Genomic DNA, 22,892 nt, shown 5'->3' with positions numbered 1-22,892 from the left:
TATTTATGAAGAGAGATTCATCAAACCAGTGTCATTAATTGTATGTCACAAGTGCAGCATGCTCTGTAGAGACTATATGCAGATTTAGAAATGTTCTGCCTGCTCCTTATGTCATTTTAAGATTCCGACTCTCCACCATGTGACTTGCAGATTTACAGACTGTGGGGGGGGCATGCAGTTTCCATAATGATACCCAGGATCCCCAGCTGCAGGGGTCTCTCGAACATTTGGAGTAATATCACTTTGTTCAGATCCTACGGTCACATGTATGAGCTCGACATTCGCACGTTGTCAGGAGCTTAGAATTTCCTTGCAGAGCCCCTGGAGCTGACCACCCACCTCTTTTTAGCCTTGTTAAAGAACCAAAGGGAATCATATTTCAAGATGGATACCTTCTCTTTTCATCTGCACTATGCTTATTACTGCATCCAAGAAAGATCAAAGCTACCTAAACTACACTCAGAGCTTGCAGCCCCCCAAAGATTCTCCACAGTACTAGAATAACGAGGTGAAGACTGCCTCCACTTTTATCTTCACCTTGCTTAGCAAGTGAGTCATATTTGTCAGAAGTGATTCTTTTTGGCCAGAAGTGCCCTACTCTTCTTCTTATGAATGCACCGGGGGAAAGTCAAAAACAGGAGATTATTCATGCAGGCAAACACATACAATGTCGTTATTGTGGTTTATTTGCCACGAAAGGGTGAGAACGTGTATTTCCCCACTGCCAGGTATTGATTTATGTATCGGAATTACCCAAAACTTACAGCAATAATCAAATGTGACCAGTATCTAATGGTGAAGCAGCAAACAAACATGGGGACCCTCTCCCTCTCTGTCTATCCTGAAACAGCTGTTTGAGTTCTAATTAAAGGGAAGTAGCAGGTGTCACCTGAGCCCCAACTGCAGGGGCACACCTGGTTGCATTAATTTGATCCAAAGTGGTTTTGACGGACTGCCTGCACTCTGGCGTCCCACATTAAGCCACTGGAACTGAGCACCTGCTTGGAGCGAGCAGCCAAGAGCGTTCCACTAACACCGTTCTGTGGAGGTACGCCAAGCTGGCATGCCCATGTCTCCGCAGTGACCCAGGGGACTGCTCCGTCATCCCTGCCTCTGACTTACCAGCAACATCTGTAAGTGAGCAGACCTGCGACGCTGACCTGTAGTCACACTGAGCTAAGGGCTGGGTATGCCCGAGATAATTGTCTGTGGAAACCTCCCAGAGGCTGTAAAGGCAGCTTGTTTCAGATCTCCTGATGATTTCACAGGACATTTAACTTTACACCTCTCATTTGTTACCTCCTCAGGGTATTTCCAAATACCCATTACCAGGTTTCCAAGGAATATAGCAACCCTTAACCTCCACTAGTCTTTATGCATGCATAAATTACCTTGGGGATAAATGTGACACGGCATTTGGATGTAATGACATGATGTGTGTTTGTGTGCAAGCTTAAACAAACAGATGACAGACAACAAAAAAAAATCACAGATTTTGGAATCACAGATGCAATATTGTGTCGTCTATCTAACATGTCAATTGCCAAATGAAATTTACATCATCCAAGAATTGTGCTCCAGCAGCTTGAATGGATGCTGCCTAAGGTCACGCTGCACTCTCTGTTGCAACAGTTTCTTTATGCCACGACAATGCATTAATTTCATGAGTCAACAGGCTACGACTGGCAGTTTGTGTCGAGCTAAACAGTGTTTAATTGGATTCCAATCCATGGCAACACCACCGGAGGCTTGTTTCCATCTTTTATTTCAGCAGCACCTGGAGCGTAATGGTGGTGATTACATCCCTCCTGTGGTGTCCCGGTGGTTCAGCCCTCGCAGGCCTCTGGGAATACGCTGCTGACAGTCACGGTCCATGATGCCCTGCTGCCCTGTTCGGCTGCTGGCAAATCCTGAGCTGCTGCTGTTGCTGCTCGGGGTTTGTGTTACAGCACTGCTGAGACAAGCAGGTTCAAAGGAAATCATGATAATACAAACCAAATTAATTGTTTACAGCGCAAACTCAGGCATAGTCGAGATTCCAAACACATCAAGAAAGACTCCCTTTGTACAGGCATACCATTTAAATGGTTTACTTCAAAGTAAATTAAATCTACTTTGAGATAACTTTTATAAAAACACAAGCAATTCACTTTTGACCAAAAACAAGCCGAGCGTACGGTACTCATGGTTATCGGGAATATTAACATATGGACTGAATTGTGAGATTGAAAGTTCATTTGTGACAGTTGGCAAAACAATGTCACCACAAGGTCCATTCAGTGGCTGTGGAGCTTTCAATCATATCATACAATCTTCTTCAGGAACTCACGCAACTCCATCTGCAGAGGAAGATTGAGTTTCAATCCAGAATGATCTGAGCGTTAAGCTTTCGGCTGGTAGTTCTAGTGTCGCTGTGCAGCTGCTGCCCGGATCGTTTCAGGATTGTAAATTTCAAATGGCTGAAAATTAATTTTCAGGTGAATATCCCAAATTATCGAACTGGATTGACATTTTGTAAAATAAACTTGCTTTCTTGCTAAATTCTAAAACATCTATACAAATCCATACAGCTGGAGCAAGCAGCCAGTTAGCTTGGCTTAGCACAAAGACTGGGAACAGATGAAACATAGTTCAGTCCAAAGGTTACAAAATTTGCCTACCAACACCTATAAATGTCACTGATTAACACAGTGTATATGTAAAAACGAGATTAATGGTTAATGATCATTTCTTGAAAAGGTGCAGTTACTTCCTGGAGTCTCTGCTGGTTGCCTGGCAACATCGTGATGGAGCACTGTTTTATTTGACTAAGCATTTTTTTAAAATGCTGGCTCCACCTTCATATTTAACTTTATAAACCTGAGTGTGGTATCAATCTTCTTCAAAATAAAGAACGCAACAATTTAAAATTAAATCTTTCAGTATCTTCAGAGTGACATGAGCTAACAAGGCCCTGGGAGGAACAAATAGAGCAAACTCTCTCCTCTTCCACGCAAACCGGGTAAAGGTCACTGACCCCTGCCGGTGGAGATTTGGGAGGAGGACCTGCACATGAAGTTAGTGCTGACAGCACAGGGAGGAATAACATTGTTGGGCCTCTGACCTTCAGTGTACCCCCACACTGTCTTACAACCACATAGTCAGACGCGTCTGAATAATACATCGACCTCTCCTGCTGGGACCTCCCCCACTGCTCACACAAGCAGTGGTACACAAACATAGCATTCATATCATGGTGTGAGGTTTGTGTCCCACAGCATCCCATACAATAATGAACACAGTGTGTTTGACCAGCTGAGGCCAGATCCCTGTGTCTTACAGTCTGTTTGTACAGGGATTTATGTTACTCAGTGGCTTTATTTGCACTGCATTGCAGGTTAGCGTAAGTGTTTTGTGGTGCAAATTTTATTGAAATGAATTGTTATCGATCTTTTTTGATGTTGCACACAATTAGTTTTCTGCACAGGTTAATCCTTCAGCTTATAAAAAAAATCAGAAAGTTTAGTCTCCTCTTTCATCCTTTCTTGCATTCTTTTAAATTACATTTGTAATTTTTGTCAATTTTATTCCAAAAGATATGCCAAAGACAAAAAAATTGCAGTGCAATTTTAGCCTCTACAGTAATTTCTCACCTCCATGCATAGATCAGGCCACACGAATTCTGCTGTTTACACAGTGAGAATGAACAGAAATGCATGAAACATTTTAAAATCCCCTGTGATTTCTGGAAAGGCAGGCTGCCTCTCTTGTTTCCGTCTGCTTTACATAGAGGAACAGCTCCACGGTTTGCACTGAGATTATTTGAATTTCATAGAGTGTTTGACATTTGATAATAGTGCCGTGTGTTTATAGATTCTAGACTTCCCCGCTGAAGGTTTTCTATCGTGTTTGTTCAGGCTTCAACCCACCCTCCCCACCACTACAAAAAAAAAAAAAAAGCAATTGAATACAAAAAACTTAAATATCTCAGCGTGACATCAAAAAGGCATCCAGATTCTTATTTTAGCTTTGCACAAGCAGATACATATCTATCAGCCTTCTAGGAATATCTGTATTTACATAAAACATTCTGGGGAGCAGGTGCAATGAAAAGAGGGGGGGAAAACAAATGTTTGTGTGACAATTGCGCCCGTCATTTCTTGTAATGGGAGAATTGTTGTCTCAACGCCACATAATGACTAGATGTTTACCTGTTGAGACAGATTTACTATTTATCTAATGTGTCTCTGTATATAAATCAGGCTGTGCAGCCAAAGGAGCACTTTTTTCTTTTTCTTTTTTTCAACTGACTGAGCTTTACTACAGCTGGTTGATCATCTATAAAAAGAAAGAGCTCTAATGAGAGAGCAACACATTTTTATGTAGCTACAAGTCTGGGAGGTTGTGGACAGATGGGACAGTGTAGGAGCAGAGTGTAGGAGGGGTGTATGCGCAGTAGGATACTGGCATCATTGACAAACAGGTGTGTGTACAGAGTATAGTGTGTGTGATTAGGGGGGGGGTCCAATCACTTAACAAGATGTCATTTATTTCAGTGTTAATAAACTGGCTCTACATGATACTGCATTTTCTAGATTAGGGGATGTACACATGCTACTACCCTCTACAGGAGCACAGAGTGAATGCAGATGAAAGTTTGTGCTATAAAAATAAATCAAACAGAAAAAGGTGGTTAAAGTTAAATTGTAATAACAATGACCGCAAGTTTTTTTTTTAATTATATCATCATGTTTTTATTTTTTCCGTTTGGGACACATTGAACGTAACGTGGAACCATTGTTTTCCGTTGTTCCCCTCCGGTATGTTTTTGTTGGCTCACAGGCAGTCATGTGGAATAGCTGCATGTCCAGGTGCTGTCCACTGTCTCCTGGTCAAACTAAAGGTTGGACCGATGCTGTGAACGTCTCAATAACAGGTAAATATAACATATTTAATCCAGCTTTAGCTCGGAGTGTTTGAAATGTGTCCGCTTCCTGTCTCTGCCTCCAACAATCCCGCCAAACGTGACTCTCACTGACAGTGTTATTCAGTGTTATCTCTGAAAAACATATTCAAAATGCTCCTCGTTATATCGAATATATTTAAGCCCCACAAGCAAACTGTCTGTCAATCATTTTCTCGATGAATTGAGTATTTTTTTATTTTATTTGGTCCATAAAACTGTGAAAATGTTGACCACTGGTCCCCTGGGAGACGTCCTTAAATGTCTTCAGGGTTCCCACGGGTGCTTGAATTCCTTGAAAATGCTTGAATTTCAATTCAGTGTTTTCAAGATTGTGAAAATGCTTGAATTTTTTGTGAAGTGCTTGAAAATGCTTGAAATTTGTGTGATGTCTATTTGTCACTGTTATTGCGCTATGGTAGTTACACAATACACCGCTCACAAGCTGAGAATACAAGCCAATTCACAATTAGTTAAAAATCAAAACAGTCAATCCACCACCATATGAAATAATGCTAATTAGACCCATATTATTATGCCATACAGTGGCACCGCTGCGCTTCCCATGACCATCATGGCAAACACAACTAGTAGGCTACCTATTTAAAGGTGCTGGGAAAATGGAAAAACTGGTGCTTGAAGGTGCTTGAAAAGTGCTTGAATTTGTTCATGAAAAAGGTGTGGGAACCCTGTGTCTTGCTTTGTCCCCAACTCAAAGATATTGAGCGTACTGTCATAGAGGACTGAAGAAACCACAAAACATTCACATTTGAGAAGCTACAATTAATTTAATACTTGACAGTAAACAGATCTTTTTTCACTTGCAGCCATTTTGACTTGAAATAAACACAAAGTGTCACCAGTGTTACTAGTTAAAGGTTCTGTACCATTTATTGCAGCAGAGAGTGAATGTTCATGTTTTCAGATGTAACTTGCGTTTAGATGTTAAAATATACCTGTGTTAATTGAAGTTATTCTAAGCTTCTCTTTGTGTTTTTTGGTGAGACTTTGTGATAAATGTGAGCACAGATGATTTTAAATTATCTGTGTCCTTGTGCTGAATTTGAAAACAGATGAGGTGCGTCTTTTTATTGAAGGTTCACTGTTTCCATTTTAACGACTCCCATAATAAAACCTGACAATAGGACCGTAATTCCCCCAAACAGCCTAAATAATTGGACTTTGTGCTCGTTGTGTTGTTTTTGGTTAAATATGCATAAAGTCGAAGGTTGCACAAATGTTTCGGCTGATGAGGTTAGTACTGCTGGAGAGCACTGCGGGGTCATAACAGCCCTGCCACTGGCGATGACCTCAGGCATGTGGCTTATTAAATACAGCTCTTGAGTTAAGTTTTGTTCAAAGTTCACAAAACTGTGTGTTTCTGTACTCAGATGAATCGGGTGCTCGGAGTTGGCTGCTTCATACTTTGGCACCGTCTCCTGCTTCACAGAGCATCCAAACGTGGATGGAGTCACGTGGAGGCAGAGTTGGCGGTTTTCAAAGACCATGTGACAGAACGTCGTCACTGTGCATGTGTCACACTCACAGTTCTTGGCTCCTGATGGCCTCACCTGCGTTTTTGTGGTTGCCAGTTTGGAAATTAGGCGCTTACATCTGTTTCACTGCAGCAAAAAAACGCCGTCGGTGACGGGGGGAAAAGCAAGTGTCCTTTTGTATGTGTGTGTGATGATGGTTTAGTTTTAGCAAATTATGACATGAGTGGACCGATGAGCAGGTGTGCACAGAACAAGATTAAATGACAACCTTTGCTTCTGGAAATCACACACGGCCCACAAATGTATCTTCAAATTAGAAGTGCATCATCATTATAGATTCAGTGCTGTCCTAACTCCCCTTCACTGTCTGTCCCACAGCATAAATAAAGACCTTTCATCAATGGCCATGCTGTGGTCAAGGATCTCTGCTGCTCTGCCTCTTAATGAGGAACAGTTTCCACTGCAGTTCAATGACAAAGTGGAATCAAGTGTTCTGGAAATGTTGAAGCGATCCAGGCACCAGCTGTACAGCGACACTACGAGCGCCAGCCGAATGCTTAACGCTCAGATCGTTTTGGATTTTTCGTGGGAGAAACTCAACACGGGAACCTGGCGCCACGTGGACAAAGAGTGGAGACGCGTTTATTCTTACGGCTGCCTGTTCAAAGTGGCCGCCCTGTGTCGGGAAGAGCCGTCAGCAGATGAGGTCTTGCAAGCTTTAAAGACTTGTGACATGGGTTTACTCATGGGTGCAGCCATCATGGATAATATACTTCAGGTTATTGTTCAGATTCTGCAGAGTGAAGTCAGGGAATCCACTAAAGAGGAAGATGAAAGTGAACATGCTCAGGTCAAGGTCAGTGCTCTTTTCATTATTCTGTGTGAGTTTGTCACTTTAGTTAATTATAAGTTATTAGTTACACCAGTGGGGGTAGTACTGTGATGCTTCAGTAAGATTTTTTAGATTAAAACATATTCATTGTTAATGTTGTAAGAATAAAAGGAAGGGAGTCAGTCATTATATTAAATAAGGTGTGCTGCTGGTTTAATTTAGTTGCCCACTAAGAGCACTTTAATGGTGAGTTCACTTATCCTGAGAAAACTAAGTAGGAATGTAGTTTTCCCATGGTTTTAGGGCAGCATTTGTTTTGGGCGTTTTTATTGGATAGTGAAACTGAAGACAGACAGGGGAAGGGGGGATGCTTGAATGGAATTGAACCTGAGCTGCTGCAGTAAGGACTCAGTCTTAGTTCAGGGGCACTAGGTCTACCAGGTGAGCTACCGTATCACCCCAGGGGAGCCGCTTTATGTGGTGCAGCCAAGGAAGTGTTCTTTTGTAGATTCAAAGTTGACAATAAAATGTGACCGATGAGGTCGTTCCAGAACAAGCCTTCTGGACGTATTTTCTTTGTGGTCCTCCATCAGATGTCAAGGAAGATAAAGTGCTACAGACACTCAAATGTCAGATCACTTTGTTTAGATGACAGCAAAATTGAGATGGAGTGTTAAGAGTAAGGTTAGCTGGGTTTTTTCTGGGTTACATTTTTGTTTGAGTTTTCTCTCTAGCTTGTTAACTTAACTTCAGAAGAAGCCTTGAATATATTCAAACAGCATAACTTTCCATGTCTATTTGCACTCTGGAGGGGTAGCAACTAATGACTATTTTTATTGTCTTTTAATCTGCCATTTATTTTCTCCGTTAATCAGTCAATTGGACGGTAAATGTCAGAAACTAAACTTCAATATCACAGAAGAAAATCAGCACATAGTCACATTTAAGCGGGATTTCTGCAGTAATCGACTCATCAATTAATCAGTGTGATCACACAGTTTTTCTTCATCTTAAAGCTCTTGCTTTTAGTGCTGATTTAAAGATGAACCCGTGTTGTTTTGCCATCATTACCAGAGAATAAAGATCGAGTGCCCACATGTTCCTGTCATCAAAGAAGAGTTGGCAGTTCCCAGGATAAAGTGTCCCTCGCTGGAGAGCTTCAACACAAATTACCTACTCCCCCTCAAACCAGTGATTTTAGAAGGAATCATTGACCACTGGCCCGCCCTCAACGAACATCCCTGGAGGTTTGTGATTTTCACTGGGCCTTCTTCTTAAAACAAGAGTGCTGTTTGCATGGCATGGCTCGGTATCGTCCATCAGTGTCGTTTTGCATATTTTTATCTAAATGACATCACAGTGTCAGTTTCCCCTGTTATGAACCTATTTATCAGTGTATATACAGGATCATGATTAAACACTGCAACCCTACTTATGTTCAGCCCAGGCATAAGACTGACTTACACTTGATGATGCCAGCAGAGTGCCCTACCAGAAAACTTGCAGCATGTAACATCCAGTTTGCATCTGTTTAATTCCAGACACTATATATACACTATACATATACACATATGTGGCTAAGTGGGAACAATAAAAGTTGAGATGTTTACTGGTCACAACATCCCTGATTTTTCACTCAAATGTTTGACACCATAATGTGATATAACTGTCTCTCCATTTAAAAATATCCTTCACTGTCCTCCCTCTCAATGCTGACTCCTGACAGCTGACTATTCACTCTGACATCTGACATACGGCTCCTGTCCTCTCTGCTCTGATGGTGGAGGAGGACATCTAGAAGTGCACACATGATGTATTTTTGTGCCGTTCTGGAATACAGAATAACCTGATTTTTTTTTTCTCCTTTATGAATTATGCTGTAGTGTTACGTTAATGTTTAATTCATTCATTTTCTCCCACACTCATAAGCATAGAATACTTAAGATCCGTGGCTGGTTGTCGGACTGTTCCCGTTGAGGTGGGAACGAGGTACACAGACGAGGAATGGTCACAAACACTGCTTACGGTCAATGGATTTATTGATCGATACATTTTAAATAAAGTAAGTGGATACTTATCGAGTCTCCTGCATTCTTAAATCTTTCAACAAAGATAAAAAACGTCATTTCTAACATGGTTTTTTAATTTGCTCTGCGGGTCAAAATCAACCAGGACGGAGCAGCTGTGGGTTACCTCGCACAACATCAGCTTTTTGATCAGGTACGGTAATAACTATATGATTATGAATCAGCTTATATTTTTTGGCATTGTGGAGAATACAATGAAGAATATTATAGAATACTTCTTACTGCTCACTTCCTCACACCACTCTGCTTTGAACAGTATTGACTTTTTAGTCCTAATTTTACCGTACAAGTCAATACGTTGTCTGGATTGAACTTTATGAAAAGGGCACCTTGTCAAGCTAAAAGTTGGGTATTTTGGGCTGTTTGATAATGAGGCCAAACAAGGAGTCATCACTCATACTGATTTTTCACAGTACATCCAAAACCCTTCAGGAATCACCTCTAATCAGCTGTTCATTTAACTGGCTTTACAATGTCATATTATTGCATGAAAAACACAAAATTGCTCTTGAGCTCTTTCTGCAGATAACACCTCTTCATACAACTTGTGATCTTCTCTCATAAATAATTGTTTAAATTTTTTCTATTAATAAGAATAACCTGCCAAAAAGGATATTATGTGCATGGAGTTGAGTTTTTGAAATGCATATCTAGTGGAACATATAAACTGAATAATTTGAAAGCAAATATTGAAGTTTGGGCCATCTCTTTACTTTTCATTATCATTTTAGTGACAGAAATGTCCAGCTTCATGTTTTCTTACATAAGAATGAGCACACTAAGTTTCACACAGTGAGGCAGATATACTTTAAATTTGGAAACATGACACTAGTATTGAATCAGATTGTAGTGTCAGCAGGAATCCAAAATTGAGAATCAGTACTGGGACAGAAAAAGTTTCAAGACAATCCATCCAGTGGTTGTTGAGATATCAAACGAAGATGTCAAACTTGTAGTGGCCCTATGTGGGGGACCATGAATATCTGCATCAAATTTTCTGTTGATTTATCCAATAGCCGTTGAGATATTTCAGTCTGGACTAAAGTGGTGGATAGACTTTTGATTGTGGCTAAAAATACTACTCAAATACCACAAAGCAAAAGCGGAGTAAAAAGAGAGAAAAATCATTTTTATTTATGTTACTTGCTGGGAACCGTCTGCATATGTTCTGGTAAGAAACAACAAGATATTGTTTCGTCAGTGGGTTGAGTCTTAAATGCCCTCTTGGTGTGATTTTGTTTGATTGATGTTACCTTAGATACCAGAGCTGAAGGAAGACATCCGCCTCCCTGATTATTGCTGCCTTGGCGATGGAGACGAAGATGATATTACTGTAAATGCGTGGTTTGGGCCTGGAGGTACAGTGTCTCCTCTTCACCAAGACCCTCAGCAGAACTTCCTGGCTCAGGTGAGGATACCGTCGCTGCTTTATGGATCCAGTTAGTGTCAAAGATCTGTCATATGGCCGCAGTTTGTTTACCATATGGGATTTCCACGCGTATATACATCAGGTGATGGGAAGCAAATACATCCGCCTATATTCCCCAGAGGACACAGACAAGCTGTACCCTCATCAATCCCAGCTCCTTCACAATACCAGTCAGGTGGGTTTGACAGTCCGTAGAGATATTGCATGTTGAGTCTGCAAATATATGCAGTATTTCCAATTTCCGATTCCTTCGTTGCAGGTTGAGGTGGAGAATCCAGACACAGAGCGGTTCCCGGAGTTTGCCAAGGCTCCATATCTTGAATGTGTGTTACAACCTGGCGAAGTGCTCTTCATCCCTGTCCAACACTGGCATTATATCCGATCCTTAGAGCTCAGTTTCTCTGTCAGCTTCTGGTGGTCATAACTGCAGATTAATAATAAAAAAATATATTTTTGTAGAGAAAAATTTGAGTTTTTAAACAAAGGCAAATTCTTACAAATCTAAGGACAGATCACAGAAACCTTTGATTCATGAACAATGAACACACTCTGCTGAGTGATTAGATTAATTGCGCTGCTGATGATTGCAACAACAGCTATTGTGTAGAAAGCCAGCGGCAGGAAGAAAGAACAAATAAATGAGCAGTTACGACTGTTTGTGTTCATTTCAACCTGCATATAATTTACAGAGGGTTGTTAGTCATCTAATTTGATGGGATATGTTTCTCTTTTCAAATTGGCTTATTTAATTGTGTTCTCAACCTTATTCCTACAAATATCCTCAGATGTGTGATTTCCATAATTCATGGAAATGAGGCAAGTCTTCAAATTTAATAAGCGAGTGAGCCACAGGTACAGAAATGCCGTAATAAACACGAATCTCTGGTTAAACTGACAGTCTGAGGCAACCAAGCAGGTCACCGATGAAAATTAATAAATTAAATGAATTAATCTCCTGGGCACAGACAGACTTTCAAATTAAAAACGTCTCATTGGTTAAGTACCGACAGTATGACTCTTGTTTGAGCACCAAAAACACAACACCTGACTACAAAGACAGCAGCACTTCATTTCAGAGACCAGACCTCTGACAAGCTCCGGTCGTGTATCCCGTAGGTCCATTTCCATCAAGTCCTCTAATTAGAACCATGAAGTATGTGTGGATGTGACAGAATGAAGTAGATCAACACTGATGTACACATTTGATCTGCATTTCAGCCAAATTCACACGCAGCTAAAGCAGCGTTGTGGGAAATCAAGGCTGCACAAGGCAGAAGGTGAAGAGTTGTGTGGGAATATTTATGAAACAGCTCAAGAAAATGTAATCAAATCCACTGTGTGGAATGCGCTGCAAATGTAAAACATTTATGAATGAATTTGAAATCACTGATCTCTAAAGGTGACGAGTATGTGCTCACAAATGCATATTAAATTAAATGTATGTGCGTACCTCGGCTTCCGTAATAGTGCAGCAGTTAAATCTGCTTTGTGTTTACTTATTACGTGTTATGATTTCCAATTGGGAAGCATTGTTGGAATAGCTAATGGCTGCTATGTTAGACATGCCAGTGTTCAGTTAATAGACTTATCCAAGCCTAGTTACTTTCCTTACAAGGTTATCTTTCTAAACCAATAATATGAACCCAGCCAGAATTTAATTCTGTGAGTAAATGCTGTATACTTCACTTAGCCCATCAGTGCTTTGTTGTTGTCAAGTAAGTGGCACAATTGACTTAAGATCACACAAAACTGCTTACTCTCATTATAATGTAATCAATACTCAATTACCAGTGAAGTAATGTGGGACCTCTGGGCCTATAACCCTTTCTCTTCCACCTAGACCCTCTCCCCATGCTCCTGTTTTGATTAATGGCTTTATAGATTTTTAAATAAATCTGGCGAATCAGGATTAAATCCAGGAGATTTATCTTGTTTTGTGATACAATAAAGTGACTATTGGATGTGCATTGGCTGCTGTATGTATGTACTTAAGACTGATGTTAAAAGAAATTACGCTTCCATGTGTTTCTCAGTAAAGTTTTACAGCTAATTCAGTAAACCTGCGTTTTAAAATAAGATCCTTGTCTGATTTACAGATTGTAAGCAACTTAATCAATAAGCATGACCTCAGTAAATATTCTTCTAAATTGTCTAGAGATCAAACCTTTTGTGTCAGTTGTTTTCAGTGGCTGTATTTTACATTTACACCATCTGAACTGTGTTTATTACAAAATGCCAAATAACAGTAAATACTTTTGCCCACCATCATTTAAATCACAGTAAATGCAAAATGCATAAAACTTTATTATCAAAGATTCATAAACTTGGCAAAACAATGATGACATGCAAAATTTACAAAAAAGAAGAACAATGAACAATGATTGTCAGGCATTAATTAGTCAAAATGTTTATGAAATATGACAGGAATAATACAGCATTATTTTCTCTCATCTAATTTTGTCAACCTGTCAAACATTCTCACAAACTATAAACAGCTTTAAATGTTATAAAGTAATAGTTTAAGGTACATAAAATATTTTCAACATGACATTTGTCTTTAATAAACAGACCTGAGCTGCAGGCAATGCAGAGAAGTACGAGATAACGTGAGTGGTTATTTTTAAAATCCTACGGAGTGACCAAAGGTGCAGCAGTAAAATAATGTTAATGATCAACGAGGATGCCGTGTAGTGTCCAGCAATCTAAACAGAAAGTGTGCAAGGTAGAGTCTAGGCTGAGTTTTAACCATGTTATACTATTAAAAGGTTTTGTTAAGGCAGCTTGGTTTTATTTGTGACAACAACTTTGAATGTTAATGTTATGCAAATGTATATGACCTTCAGTGCATTATACTAAAAAAGAGATTTAAAAATAACCTCTCATGAAATAAAAGACACAGGATTGTTTTCCTGGTGGCCTCACTTCCCCCTCCACCAGGTTTCTGTCGAACAAAACAATCAATGCTGATGCAGAAATGTCTTCTTTCTAATATTCCTGCAAATCTACAGAGAAGTTCTGCATCCTCTCCACCACAAAGAAGCACAGCGTTCCAGTGAAGCCCAGGATGATCATCAGCAGGAGCTGCCACATCAACACGAGGTATCCGCTGTAGAAGAACGCCACTGCTGCAAAAATAGACTGACAAAGTATGACGGGTTTAGTTTTGTTGTTTAATAGATAAAGTGGACAACGGTTAACCCCTGAACTTTAATTTCTCTGCATGTTGAAGCTGTGCAATACTCAAGAGTTTAGATTTTTACCTCACTTCACCACAAGACCAAAAGTACAAGAATGGTTTAAACAGTGTGTCCATCTGCTCTAACATAGGCTGCATTTAAGGCTTACTCATTGTGTTATTTTGTGGGCCTACAGGTTAGACCTGCTCAGGACTAAAACATTTACCATGTGGGGTGTAGATACTGCAATATCAGTGTCCCACTGTTTGGTTTGAATGAGTTTATAACTCCAGTTTCTTGTATTAGATTTACCATTGAAATACTGTAGATACTGTACTGTAATACTAGAACTAACTATTGTTACACTGCGATACGCAAACAATGCTGCTCTGCTGCTCACGTATTCCAGATCTGGCAGCTGAGTGTTGCATTATGTGCTCAGATTTTAGACTCTTTCATAGGCATCCTATTTAAAAGTCAGCTATTCAACAGTTTAGCTGACAAAATCCATGGCTGTTGGATTTAAAACTTCACGGGTTGTTGTACAATTCAATTTTAATTGTTTTCTGCAATTAAGTTGATGAAAAGATGAAAGGAAAAAGATGAAAAGAATTATCAGCAAATGGCACCATCTATTCAATTGACCCATGTAGCAACATGCTTATTATTACTTTACAAGTATATATTTTTAATTGGCTATATCAATATGAGTTCAACACCATCATCATGAAACTAAAAGAATATGGAAAATAAATGTCTCCTCTTTGGTTGCTGATTTATCTCAAAGAAGAACAAGTGGTTTCGGAGCAGGTATGTACGCTGTAGTGCACAAAAAAATACCATAGTTCAAGGTTTATTTTTTTCCAATTTTGCAGCAAAGAAAAGGGGGAGATTAAGCTGCGGCTGTGCCCCTTGTTCTTTTTCTTTTTAATAGGGCTTCAGGTGAATTTATTTCATACTTGACAAGACAACATTTTAACCCAGCTTTACTCAGCTCTGCTAACAACGTCTGAGAATCTGAAACTCTGGATTACCTGGATGAATTTAAAGATGGCAAAAGCAGGCGTGCTTTGTTCAGCATAAACACGGCCTAATATGCTGTAGAGCTGTGTGTTGAAACAACTGTCCCCGAGTCCGAGCAAGAAGCTGCACAGCAGGGCAATGGATACACTGAAAGAGAAAATGTAGTACTCATTAAAACAAAACAGAATCGTGACTGGCCTTCCTTATGTTCACTCTTTCTTATTGTTAATGAAATGAACTACCTTGGCGTTAGATATGGCTTCTCTTGGGTGTTGGTATTAAACACGACGGGGGCATCATCTGGGATGTTGAGGAATATCAAATAGAAGGCGACAAAATGGACAACCATTCCCAGAAATACCACAGACGTCCGTCTGAAGCGATTGTTCTTACACAACAATCCAAACAAGCCCCCACCTGATGAGAAAGAACACTCATTAATTAATCTCCAGTGACTTTAAATCTCCTAAACATGCTTTGATTGGGTAAACTTACCAACAATTTCTCCAACGCCTACCACAATCCCAGAAATCCCAATCAAGCCTTTAGCTGCTCCTCCAAACTGCGAAGTTGCTCCAATACACGTCCCGTACACTCCACTGTAGAACGATAGCTCCAGGCCTGGGGAACAAGGATTTCATACAGTAGCTGCAAGCCTTCACCGGAGGCTAAGACATTCATTACAATAATGTATTCTCCATTCGACTTACCACTGTATGCCATGCAGGGACTCAGGAGAACTATAGTTTTAGCCTTCAGAAGTTGCAGGATAGTTTCTGAACAGAAGAACACACAATACACTGATTTGAATTTGCGAATAAATACATATTTATATATACATACATATATATATTCCTAACATTTTTATACATCTGGTCTGAGCTCAGATAAAAATGCAAAGGGCCCCATTACCCTCTGACAGCTGAAGTTCAATGCGGACAGAAGATAGGAAAATATTCTGTCTCAATAAGCCAGAAAGGCACATTTAAATGCAGGCGGAAAAAACACCCAAGAGAGAACTCCATTCAGTCAGTGAGGGGAATTCTGATTTTGAAAGAAGAAATCCCACTAGGTTTGTTATATATATATATATGCCCTTTCTTGACATAAATCAGTGTGCATTTTCAATAAAATTCTTTTTTTTAAGGCAGACATACACAAATTTACATCCACACAGGATACACGCAAGACAAAGAGCAATCTGATCATCCAAAGAACTCCAGGCTGCACTGAAATCAGGTGCAAGAGCGGCACGGTTGACAAACAGAGATATGAGCTGAAATAAAAGTCTGGCAGCGGTTTTTGTGTACCCTGTTGTAACGCTAGAAGAGTTTTATCCAGATTAAAGCAATTTTTACTAGAGGAAAAACAAAACTGACCGTGACTGCCTGCTAGCTTCAGACTAAGAGCAGTGAAGTGTGGACAACTAGAGGTTACCTGCAGTGTGCCAAACAACTGAGAAAGAAAAGGAGGGCAGCACACATTTCTGTGTACTCTTTAGTGCCTCTCTCTGTCTTTTTTTGTTATCGACTGTGAAAAGAATCTGAACCTCAGATGATACGAATTCACACAGTATCGAGTCTTCTGCATGTGCATTTTTAGCCATTCCTGCAGCATAGTCTGTCAGTCCACTTCTTTGGTCCAGATTGAAATACAGTATCTCAACAATATTAGATGGATTGCCATGAATTTTTAATATGTTCATGGTCTCCAGAGGAGGAATGGGGAATGGATTGTTGTGAAATTGGATACATGCATTGATGTTTTCCTCAGGATGGAGTGAAAAACTTGGAGATCCACTGACTTTTCTGCCAGCATCATGATTCAGTCAAAATTTCAGTGTAGCCAATCATTGTTTTGTGACTAAATATTAATGACATTCCCACCATACTCACCTCTACTTTGAGCTAATTGGCTAATGTGTGCATGGTAACACACTAAAAGTCTCTAGAATAGTGGGAGACTCTTTAGCTGTGTCCCAAATCCATAAAAAAAGATGCTATACCATACATACTACATATTAACTAATAAGTCATAGTATATTGTTTCAGTAGTAGTATACAAGGAAATCAATATAGTTTCCCTTTTGCAACAAAATAAAACACAAACTTCAATTTGTCTTTTTGTAGAATGTTACACATATGTGTTGTTATATACTGTAAATGCATGCAGATGCAAAGTGTAAATGAGAAAATCCAGAACAAATGAAATGAATGATTCCAAAAGTACTGATAAAACTTACTGAATTCTGACTTGGCATCCTGCATGGCAGTGTTTGCTCGGTGCTTATACCTAAACAACAGAAAACAAATCAATTTCACCTTCTACAAATTTAACAGTTTGCAGTAAGTTAATGCACACACCATATGAACCAAGGACAGTAACTTTTTTCAAGGAAAGACAAGGTTAAGTAATTTATTAATCAAAGAGACGTTAGGTGTATAAAGAATTCATTTTTTCACAGTAAGTGATGGTTCCCTATAGAACACTCGGCTCATAAGACAGGATCAAATACGTGCTTCTAAGAGATACCAAAACAGCTTGTAAATACAATCTGTTGCCACGAGAAAGACGGTATGTTTAGTCCAAAGTTTTTTCTATATGATCTGCTAATTTTAGTCTCATCATGTCATGGTTAAAATGTCCTACACGTATCCTTGCATCTGGGCTTTTTCTGGTCATGACTTTGTCACATTTTTTCGTGTCTTGATTTCAGTTGAACTTTTTCCAGATCTAAGTCATAAAAATTCAAATATGTCTGACCCAAAGTCGAGGGCTGTGTCTGGAGAGAAAACGGTCGCTGACATTTTCGTGAAGGACAAGAGTTGTTTAAAACTCCTGCAGAACTTTAGTGGAACATCATGAAAAATCATGCAAAATTCAAGTTATTTGAAGAAGTAATAATTCCTCAGGTGTTTTTATAACTTAACATGGTCAACTGAATAAAAACTAAAAAAAAAAACTAAAAAAAAAAAACTTTTTTGTAATCTTTGATCACTCTATTATTTGATTTTTTTTATTTATAACTTGAGGTTCATGCCTGAACTTTGTGTCCTTTTTCAATAATGGTTCAGACATTTTGTGAGACTAAATGATTGAAAAACAGACCGGCTTATCTAAAGGATATTCATTTACATCATCCGAGTTGTGAGCAGCGACTGCCCTTCCTCTTCAGACAGCATCTCCTCTTCATGATGGCTGTTTCTCAGCACCAGGAAGCTGAGTGTACCGAGCACAGAGGCGACCAACAAGGATAGAAAAATGTTTTTCCTGCTGTTGTCTGTGAGAAGAAGATTAAAATAAACCGCTTAATTAAAATACACAGGATATTATAACAACATTAAGCTACAGCTCATTCGGAATAAACAATCACTCGCATAATCCTCTTGCTTTCATTTTTTGCTTTCATCATCATGCTAGATTTAGCTATTATAGTCACTCAAGTTTACCTGATATCTCTGTTCTTCCATTCCAGTCAAAATAAATGAACAGATTGCCAAAGAACATGCTGTAAATAAGATCAAATGGGGGTAAGTAAACAGTATTTAAAATAATAACTAATAATAATTCATAACCATGTTAAAATTGTTTAGGTAAATTTAAAAAGTATTTCAAAAATCTGAGAACCCAGCTATCATCTAATGACGATTTAGCCTCTGATGAGCAGAGACATTTTTGCAAGTGCAAATTAGTTTTAAACTTCCCTGTTCACTTTTGATTCAAGACACAAGTGGGAAGACAACAGACAAATGAAAAGTGCTCAGCATCACATGCAAGTTGGAGCAGTGCTTGGTTCATATTCAAGCAGGAAAAACACGACTTTCTCATCTTACAGCTAAACAGAACACTAAAACATCTTTCTGAAAACAACAGCCAATCTGAAACATGTGACGTGACTTTTTCAAATCTGGAACGCTGATGCTCCTCTGCCAATCATTGTATAAAACCCGCCTCATACTGAATAAATTATTGTGATTGGCCCAACAGGATCCAAGGCTGGTGGCCAGACCTATCCGCCTGAGCAAATGACACACCATGCGATCGTCTGGTTACCAGGTGAAGTAAAAAGAACAAAGTTACATTATGTTCCCAGTCACCACATCGACTAATCAGGAGCAAGATAAATCCTTCCTCAAATGTTTGTCATAATTAGAGCAATAATGTCTCATTCTAACATTTAATTTTAATGCCCGTGCAATCTGTTGCAGACTTTCACAGTTTAATGCTTTGACGTTTTACTGGCTCTATAGTCCTGTCTGAAATGTTATCTGAGAAATCATATTTGACAGACAGCAGAAGCAAACAAGAGGGTTATTGTGTCCCAGAAGCCTTAGTCCAGGATAACAGGGGTTATTCATATAATATAGCAGTGAGTGCATTCTGTGAAGAACTGATTCATAAGTTTACTGTGGCAGGGATCACCTCTACGGAGTCAGATTAGCATTGCCCTATTGTGAGCTTTGGCACAGGTGACAGCCAATGTAATTATTATACTAAATCAATTTGCATATTTTAACAAATAGAAATTAGTTGTCCAAGCCAGTGTGCAAGAGAGTGTGGTGTTTGTACACTTTGACAGCTGATAATTTGTAATTTCAAAATAAAGCATACAGTAATATCCTGACTGGCTAAAAAATAAATAAATACAGAAAGCACAGAATTTTGGCTGCTGTGTGTTTATATCTCAACTATCTATCAGCTGGAAGAGCTGGCAATGAATTGTGTTTGATGGGCTGAATGTAATGATGGGAATAAATTATATAATGCAGGCTAATTTAGTAGCAACCCTGGTTTGAAGCAAAATAGGATTTTTAGATTCTCAAATATAAAATGAATATTTCATCTACTATAAGCCAAATTTAAATCATTCTTAGAGAAGATTTACAATTTGATTTGAAATTGAAATGATCTTAAAATAAATTTTAAAATTAAGTATTGCATAGAAGTAATGGTACTGGAGCTGCATCTATTACCACACTGAACAGATTGAAAGACTATCAGTAAGCTGCATACCTGCACTGTAGGAGGGCCCAGAACATCCCCGTGTTCCTGTTGATGGTGGAGGCGTCAGAGTTTTCCACCAGAAAGTGTCCTTGAGCTGTCCACAGCACTGGAAGAAATTGAGTAAGAGAGGTAATTTGAGGGGGAAAAAATTAACCAGTCAGTTAATTGCCCTCGTGAAGTGAAAAATTATCTTCCTGTGTTTGTAAGTAATGCATCTAACCACGCAGTAGCCCTGGGACATGATAAAAATTCATCACACTGCAATGATTTGAGGCTGCATTAAGAAACAGCCCCAAATCATTTTTCTTCATTTTTGCTCAGTGGAGGGCTGATTTCTCAGTATTTTCACTAACGTCACTGAGAAAGCTCAAAGTGTTGCGCACTATTTCACTCCTAACCCATTTAAGGTCTAATTTGGGATATACTGTTTATATGCATAAACACATCCCAGTCATGTTAATCCCTGTATGCATGGTTTAACACTATTTGGATTTGAAGACAGAAACTGAGCTTGATGAAAAAAAACATGAACCAAGTCAAAGTGTTTAAGCGCCTCTGTGTCTTGGGCTATTATTTACACACTGTATCCTGCTCAAATGTTGATGTGCACTTTTTTATGAATGGGATGTGCCAAACCAACAAATGGAAACCTGCCTATTCTAAACAAAAACAACATATAAATAAACTGTAAACAGCTAGAGCTGAAACGATTAGTTAATTAACCAATTAGTCAACCAAGAGGGAATTCTTGTTATTAACTCTTTATTAATTGTGTTTTCTCATTTTTCAAGCAAAAATTTCAAAACATTTCCAAGTTTCAGCTTCTGAAATGTGAGGATTTTATGCTTTTCTCTGTCATGTATGGTAGTCTTTGTATTTTAGTGCGCTGATCGGATAAATCAAGACATTCTAAGATGTTATCGTCCACTACCGTCTGGGAAATTATAATGAGCTTTGTCTATTTTCATTTATTTTATAATCAAAATGATTCATTGAGATGAATTCATAATGAAAATAACTGTTATTGCAACACTTCTGTGAGCAAAAATAAGCAAGATAAAACTCCACCTATCCCGTTAAATGAAGGTAAATGTACTCATAAAAAAGTAGAAGTTTTCAATTAATCATTCAGACATTATAACCAGGTTTCAGATCTGCACGATAAAGTTGTGGAGAGTAATTAAAAATAAACAAAACTCCTGAAACTTGAAAACAACTGGAATTTGCTCTAATTTGCCAGAATACTATAAGTATTATCTGCATGCTTGTATAAACATATAGAAACAATATGATGATGATTTCAGTAAAAAATAATGGGAGATGAACTCACTGGCTGCACCGATGCCGATCAGTACAGAGGTCAAGTAAAAGGCCCATGTTGAAGGGATGATGAACACAGCGATGTAGCCACTAGACAGAAAGCATGTAGAACAGTAATGAGCAACAGGTCTCAGCTTCAACAGCATCCTGTATTTAATCACCATGACAATGTTTACCTGTAAAGTAGGCCACTCAGAAACATAGTCAGTTTCGGTCCAATTACTGCAACGACTGTTGGTGCAAGTAAATTGGAGAAGGAAAAGACCCCATAGATGATTCCAAGACTGCAAAGAAGGCGAAGAGAATAATTATTTTTGTTTTAATTGGAAATCGGATTATTACATTTTGTGAGCTGTGAACCTGCATGACCTACCTGTGGTACCCACTCCCACTGAAAGTGTCATTCTCCAGACTTTTCACCACAGTTTGCTGATAATAAGATGAGGGGGGGAAAAAAACGTGAAGCAGGACTAAACAGAAGGGGCCACAGTTGTGCCCTCAAGTCATTCATCCGGTTTGATAATTTCACTGACCATTGAAGAAAATTAGAAACACGAGGTGCGTCTGCCATAGAGCTGATTGGCCTGTTCCCTACTGTCCACTTGCGTTTTTTAACATTCAAATATACAGATAATTAATTTTAATTAGTAATTCTTCTTGATAGATTTTTCAAATGCACAAAAATAGTCATGTAATAATAGGCCGTTTTGTGTGTTGCCTTCATGCGCATAACATACAGATGTGTGTGAGAGCAGTGTGGGATATTATCTTGTTTAAATATTATATATATATAAATTATATATATATATATATAATATATATAATATATATATATATATATTATATATATATAGATCTATATATATATATATATATATATATATAAAAGTTTAAATGAGTTTCACAAACTCAGGAAGACTGTTAAAAACAGTAAAACATAATCTGACCTCAGTGCAGTGTAATCTGCAGGCTTTTGGATGAAACAAATACAGTGTGAGAATACGTGCGTAAAAACTCAGTAATAAAGTTTGACTTACTTCAACGTTCCCGCAGGTGGTGAACGCGGTGAAAATGAACAAAAATCCCAAACCCAAAATCACAACGTTGAAAGTCCTTCTGTCTGCCATGGCGTTTTTCTTTTCTTTTCTTTTCTCTCGACCTATCAGTACATTTTACATTTAATGCCGCTGCGCATGTTGTGCTGACTCATTTGCAATACAGACCGAAGGCAGACTCTCATCCAAGTCACGGCTCGGATGAATCCATTTGAACAAAGTTGCGCCGCTGACTTTACCAACTTTTTTTTAGTTACACTTCAATGCGCAAACAGCAGCTTTGCAGCGCGGACAGAGAGAGAGAGGAGAGGGGGAGACACGCAGCCACAATGCAGCACTGTTGTGAGGGCACTTCCCTCCTGTCATACCAAGTACGCATGACAACTTGTGACTTTTATTAAAACCAATTTTTTGCACTCTTCCTTTTTCTTCTTCGATTTCACCGTCATGGTTGTCCTCGCCTCTCCCCCCCCTCTCCAACTCTCCTGTCCCGCTGGTTCTTCTTCTTCTCCCTTGCGCAATTTGCGG

General features: G+C 39.0%; 2 protein-coding genes across 4 annotated transcripts; one reads left to right on the top strand and one right to left on the bottom strand.

The window, feature by feature from the left end:
• Window positions 1-4,443: 4,443 nt before the first annotated feature.
• Window positions 4,444-12,751, top strand: kdm8 (lysine (K)-specific demethylase 8). Of its 2 annotated transcripts, XM_019261940.2 has the most exons (9): window positions 4,444-4,462; window positions 4,822-4,915; window positions 6,817-7,294; window positions 8,345-8,517; window positions 9,200-9,332; window positions 9,428-9,490; window positions 10,616-10,765; window positions 10,869-10,961; window positions 11,046-12,751. In XM_019261940.2, exons 3-9 carry the CDS (start codon window positions 6,839-6,841, stop codon window positions 11,208-11,210), a joined length of 1,233 nt encoding a protein of 410 aa, XP_019117485.2. In that variant the 5' UTR covers window positions 4,444-4,462; window positions 4,822-4,915; window positions 6,817-6,838; the 3' UTR covers window positions 11,211-12,751. The 2 variants fall into 2 exon arrangements, with proteins under 2 accessions (XP_019117485.2, XP_010728852.3); XM_010730550.3 differs by lacking the exon at window positions 4,444-4,462 and having other exon boundaries at window positions 4,801-4,915; window positions 9,443-9,490.
• On the bottom strand, window positions 11,157-22,870 carry LOC104918713 (UNC93-like protein MFSD11). Of its 2 annotated transcripts, XR_002042112.2 has the most exons (14): window positions 22,347-22,870; window positions 21,683-21,738; window positions 21,486-21,593; window positions 21,320-21,399; window positions 19,999-20,095; window positions 18,435-18,493; window positions 18,121-18,265; window positions 17,228-17,277; window positions 15,696-15,761; window positions 15,481-15,606; window positions 15,228-15,402; window positions 14,997-15,132; window positions 13,357-13,924; window positions 11,157-11,210 (listed from the first exon to the last, which is right to left on the bottom strand). XR_002042112.2 is itself a non-coding variant. In XM_010730552.3 (13 exons), the coding sequence occupies exons 1-13, from the start codon at window positions 22,434-22,436 to the stop codon at window positions 13,772-13,774; spliced, it is 1,341 nt and encodes a 446-aa protein (XP_010728854.3). In that variant the 5' UTR covers window positions 22,437-22,870; the 3' UTR covers window positions 12,858-13,771. The 2 variants fall into 2 exon arrangements, 1 of the variants encoding a protein (XP_010728854.3); XM_010730552.3 differs by lacking the exon at window positions 11,157-11,210 and having other exon boundaries at window positions 12,858-13,924.
• Window positions 22,871-22,892: the final 22 nt, after the last annotated feature.

This window comes from Larimichthys crocea, chromosome XII (assembly GCF_000972845.2).
Source record: "Larimichthys crocea isolate SSNF chromosome XII, L_crocea_2.0, whole genome shotgun sequence".
Classification (NCBI taxonomy): domain Eukaryota; kingdom Metazoa; phylum Chordata; class Actinopteri; family Sciaenidae; genus Larimichthys; species Larimichthys crocea.
This window is presented reverse-complemented; position numbering and strand designations above follow the sequence as displayed.